General features: G+C 44.1%; 1 protein-coding gene across 1 annotated transcript; it reads left to right on the top strand.

The window, feature by feature from the left end:
• Positions 1-642: 642 nt before the first annotated feature.
• Rps4x (ribosomal protein S4 X-linked) lies at positions 643-4156 on the top strand. Its single transcript, XM_029534491.1, has 6 exons — positions 643-753; positions 1052-1232; positions 1608-1705; positions 2489-2660; positions 3412-3569; positions 3966-4156. Exons 1-6 carry the CDS (start codon positions 727-729, stop codon positions 4065-4067), a joined length of 738 nt encoding a protein of 245 aa, XP_029390351.1. The 5' UTR covers positions 643-726; the 3' UTR covers positions 4068-4156.
• Positions 4157-5467: the final 1311 nt, after the last annotated feature.

Raw genomic sequence — 5467 nt, 5'->3', positions numbered from 1 at the left:
GAGAAATGCTTTTCCACTTGGGGAAGAACTTCGAGGAGCGGGGAGTGCAGACTGAAGCTTTGGGCAGGTGGGCGCAGGGTCTGCTTGAAGGATTAGCTCTTGCTTGTGCATTTGTCTCTTTTGGCTCGAATTGGTAGCGGGTAAATGTACGAAGCATTACAAAAAGCTTCCTTCCGCTTTCGAATGCGAAACTTGGTATCAGTCCTTAAGTATACAAAGGAGCAGTACACGTGGTAGTGCCGGAGTTATACTGAGTTTGTCTTTGTACCAGAAACCTTCTATCCAGATGGCTGTGTACTAATACTACACTTTTCGATTGACAGTTGAGATAAAGTCCTGGGACATTTTTTTGGTCCTATCTGCCTGTGCGTCTAGGGTTGAGTCACTGGGTAGTTTATAAGTGTGCCGTGAAAGAGGCTAATTTTTGTGAGCAGGCATAATGGAGACATCTGACGTAACTAAAAAATGGGAATCGCTAAGGTGCGAACATTGGGTTTAGCCTATTAGTGCTTATCTGTCTTTTCTACATTTTACCGGGACCCGGTGCTTTCAATATTGCCCACATTTTGTTACTCACGAAAGTTCAAAAGTCAGTTCATTGAAGAATTTACGCAGTAGGCTTTGCTGGAAAGACCTGAAACAATGTAACAAGGTTACTTTGAAAACTTCTTCCAGGCTCGTGGTCCCAAGAAACACCTGAAGCGCGTAGCTGCTCCAAAACATTGGATGTTGGATAAGTTGACTGGCGTGTTTGTAAGTATTGTGGTGTGAAAGGTAGACATACCTTTAACAAACAACAAACATTTGTGGAACTGAATGTAGAGAATCTTTGGCTGTCTTAAAGACCTGTGTCCTTCCTCAATTTTGATACATCTCTTTCATCTGCTCCGTGTGTTCCATAGTACACAGATGATGGTGGATACATAAACTCAGGTCTCAAAGTAGCAGGCCTCATCCTTTCGAGGAGAAAATGTTGAGTCTTCTAGCGCCCCCCCCCCCCAATGTAAAATAACCCGAGTTTTGGTGTAGTGATTTTCCTAAAATTTTCCAGGCTCCTCGTCCATCCACTGGTCCTCACAAGCTGAGGGAATGCCTGCCTCTGATCATTTTCCTAAGGAACAGACTTAAGTATGCCTTGACTGGAGATGAAGTAAAAAAGATTTGCATGCAGCGATTCATTAAGATTGATGGGAAAGTCAGGACCGATATAACCTACCCTGCTGGGTTTATGGGTGAGTGATCAGACACTTGGTAGTGGCCACAAGCCCTTAACTCCAACGGTGGCAGGTGATGAGGAAAGTGCCAGGCTTTCCTGGTCTTTGTCTTCACCCCCACCCTGACACGGCGATGTAGAGAGGTTTGGCTATTGGGCTTTTATTCCTTTTTTAAAATTTGAATTTCTTTCAAGACACTCCCATACAGACCTACTGGATAGGAATCTCTTGTTGGGCTGTTACTTAAATATTGTGGGGATAGCTTCGGAAACCCAAATTCCCATTTAAAGTTCATGTGGAGTCTTGATAAAATGGGCTCCCCAACCCCCGCCCCCCAGCTCTGCATAGGAGTGTAGTGAGGGTTACTGTGGTAACCTTATTCTTTGATATCAGATGTCATCAGCATTGACAAGACTGGAGAGAACTTCCGTCTGATCTATGACACCAAGGGTCGCTTTGCTGTTCATCGTATTACACCCGAGGAGGCCAAGGTTAGTGTGGCAAGCGGGCTGGTTGGTTAGTTTCCTCTAAAATTAAGCTAGATCATGGAGGTGAGAGACAGGGCAACAGATTTTATTAGAAGTGAGATCTGTGGGGACCTGTTGCATGGTTTAACGTTGGTGCTGGGTACTCAACCCCGTTTCTCACGTGGCAAAGCACATGCCCGATCTCTGACCTACATTCCCGCTCCTCCGGTCTCTGTAAGGTCTGTTGCTAGATAGATATCTTGGGCTGGAGCTTGTGGCAATTAGAGCAGTGACTTTTGGTGTCTTGTGGAAACAAGACATCCTTCTTGGGATTATTAATTTTGAATTATTCCTTGGAACATAAAGGAGTTGGAGTCTCGGCTCAGTCTATTTGGCATGTTGCCATGTCTCCATTTGTGGGTCTACTACCTCTATTTACTTTGGGTAGGTTAGAGGTACAAGAAACTGGTAATCTTTGGGGCGTTGGTTTAATTTACTGTCTTTGCTTAGTTCAGTTTTAGGTGGCTTTTCACATAGGTTTGGGGCTTGAATTAATGGCTATAAATGAAGGTTAATTCAATTGATGGCGTGGCTTCTGGTTTTCTTACATGCTGCCCTGTTGTCAGGCTGAAGGGCATGTCCGGTGATCACTAGAAATTTGATTTGATAGAGAAATTGCTAATACAGTTGCTGTTTGGAGCCGAGTGCACAAAATGTGATTTTTGAAGTTGGGGGTTGGCCCCCAAACAACTATAATAAGGTATATATGAGTTAGATTAAATGTATTTAACCCTTTTATGCTTCTAGTACAAGTTGTGCAAAGTGAGAAAGATCTTTGTGGGCACAAAAGGAATCCCACATCTGGTGACCCATGATGCTCGTACTATTCGATACCCTGATCCCCTCATCAAGGTGAATGACACCATTCAGATTGATCTGGAGACAGGCAAAATAACTGACTTCATCAAGTTCGACACTGGTAAGCAGCATTTGTCCCCTTGGTGGCTTGTAAGGCCAGGTGTAAGTTGTTGCTTCTGGGTGTTTTTTTTTTCTCCAACTGTAAATTTAGTTGAGCATGGTGGGTCACTTGGGGCTTGGTGCTGGGGCTTTTGAGGAATTGTATTACTTTCACTGGTCTGAATGCTTAGCGGCTTAGTGTTGGTGACTGTAAAAAGGTATGAAAGCCACCTGTGAGTGTAAAACTTATCAGCTGATCAAGATAGAGGCATGATGGGAGGTTGAAAGGCCAGGCTAAACAAGTCAGGTGTGACTGTCTCAGAATAAAAAGAAAGGCTGGAAGTTTAACTCGTAAGTGCCTGCCTGGTGTGCTCAGTCCTGAGAGGCACCCATTCTTGGGCTAATGGTGATGTAACCACCTTTAGTGCTAATGTGGTTCCTGGACTATGACAATGGTAACCAAACTGTCTTGGGACTGGAGGTTATCCAGGCAAGAGATACTCAGGACTTGAGAATTCCTCTTGTAGTTAGACAACTTAGCTTATATTAGCTGTAGTTGAGGGTGGGAGCAGATCTTGAGGCTGCAGGTCTATAGAGAAGTTAGACTGGTGGAAGGGCCAAATTGACTTTTTGGTTTGGGGTACCGGTTGTACTGCTGGTGATTGGGCCTGGGACTTTGCAAATTTAGCAGACACTACCTTAATGTAAGCTTGTTACATTGGTGATTGTTGTAGTGTGCTGTGCTTGAAGCAAATTGTTTCCTTCCCACCTAGGAAACCTGTGTATGGTGACTGGAGGTGCTAACTTGGGAAGAATTGGTGTAATCACCAACAGAGAGAGACATCCTGGCTCTTTTGATGTGGTTCATGTGAAAGATGCCAATGGCAACAGCTTTGCCACTCGGCTGTCCAACATTTTTGTGATTGGCAAGGTAAGTCTGGATCTCCCTTCCCAGGAGTCTCTGGAAACATGAAGAGAAGACAATGCTGAGCATCTTTGGAGTTAACAGAACCAATGAGCCATATCAGTTTGATTCATGAGTAGTGCTAGTAATGGAATAGATCTCATATAGCTTGTGGGTACTTTTCTTAGAAATAAATGATCATTGGGTGTTGCTTGTGCCTACTACATATAGTAAACTAGTGGTGTTAAGAGTGAAGGATACTGTTATCCATATATAGAACAGCCACAGCTGGTGGTAGACACTGTAGTATGAGTCTCAGGACCCACCTGCCCAGCAGCTACCATGACTTTGGTTTTAGGAAATCAGGTGACAATTGTGCCCTGTGCCATTCTGCTAATGGAGTTTTCTTCGATCTTTTTCTAGGGCAACAAACCATGGATCTCTCTCCCCCGAGGAAAAGGAATCCGCCTCACCATTGCTGAAGAGAGAGACAAGAGGCTCGCGGCCAAACAGAGCAGTGGGTGAAATGGTCTCTAGGAGACATGCTGGAAAAGTGTTTGTACAAGCCTTTCTAGGCAACATACATGCTAGATTAAACAGCATGGCGAAACTACTTGTGGCTTGCTGTTGTCTTTTTGTTTGTTTGTTTTTTTGGATATAAATACTCGGGTTCATTTAGATCTTGTAGTCCCTAGCAAGTCCTGGATGTTTATCACTGGGCTTACTCTGTAAATGGACTGAGTGTTTAGTCCTGGCTGGTGTAGAACTTGGGAGTGAGTCTTCTGTATTTAGAATGCTATTATAGGTTGAGCTACCATACCTAGCCTCTTTTGCCTTTTAGCAAAAGACAGCCTTATTATTCCCAACTGGTTGTGACATCATACCCACCACCCCCTCCCAAACAAACAAAGTCTTGAAAGTAAAAAAACTTCCCCTCCCCCCCCCTACATGCAGCAGTATGAAGCTGGGTGGCCTGTCTCAAGAAGTGGTAGGTTTTGTTCATCACTTGGCCCGCTCTGAAATTTTATGTCTCTTCCCAAGAGTTGTTGCTTTGATTTGTTGGTCTCTGGGGGCCTCCTTCTGGCTTGATTTCTAAAATCTTAAGCATGTGTCAGCAGTGAGACTGACAAATAGCCCTGAGATAAGATTGAAATAAACAAGCTTATCCAGTATGGTTTATGTCCCAGCAGCAGGATGGGCTTTGTCCCCCTGTCAGCAGGAGGATTTGAGGAGCAGCTGGTATGTGTGTCTTCTAGGCAGCAGGATAATTTTTGTTTTCTTTATGTGGCCTTGGCTGTCCTGGAACTCTGTAGGCAAAGCAGACCTTAATAGGTTAGAAAATGAGTGTGGAAAAAAAAGGCTAGCCATGTGCTGGTGATAATAGTAATGGAGCTACCGACTATCTCCTACTATCCAGTAGGAGAGAGATGCAAAGGAGCCTTGACTGCTTCTGTTCATCACTCCCAGCAGCCCTCCAGCTACAAGTGATCTTGGGAAGCTCCGTAGTGAAGCTTCCATAAGGTCATCCTTTTTTTCTTTTTTTTTTCTTTTTTTTTGTCGGTGGGACATGATGAGGTGATGATGCTAATGTTAAGTCACCTCTCACCTGGGTATGCTTTTTAACACAACACTGGTCCTTCAAGCTACACTCTGGTGGAGGAATCTTTACATTGGTCTGTCTGGTTATTGACCTATCTGGGGTTAAAAAATGTTGACACCTCCCCATGAAAATTTCACTCAATATTTGCTGTCTTTAAATTTAAAAGACAGGGCCTCAATATGTAACCTAGGCCTGCCTCAACTTTTCAGTTGCTGGGATTATAGGTGTCTTCCATTGTGAACATTCTCAAAAAACAAGGCTGAGTGGCACATGCCTTTGATCCTAGCACTCAGGAGGCTGAGGCAGATGGATCCAGAAGAAAGTC

Source organism: Mus pahari, chromosome X (assembly GCF_900095145.1).
Source record: "Mus pahari chromosome X, PAHARI_EIJ_v1.1, whole genome shotgun sequence".
Lineage (NCBI taxonomy): Eukaryota > Metazoa > Chordata > Mammalia > Rodentia > Muridae > Mus > Mus pahari.
The sequence above is the reverse complement of the archived record's forward strand: the minus strand, read 5'-3'. Positions and strand labels throughout refer to the sequence as shown.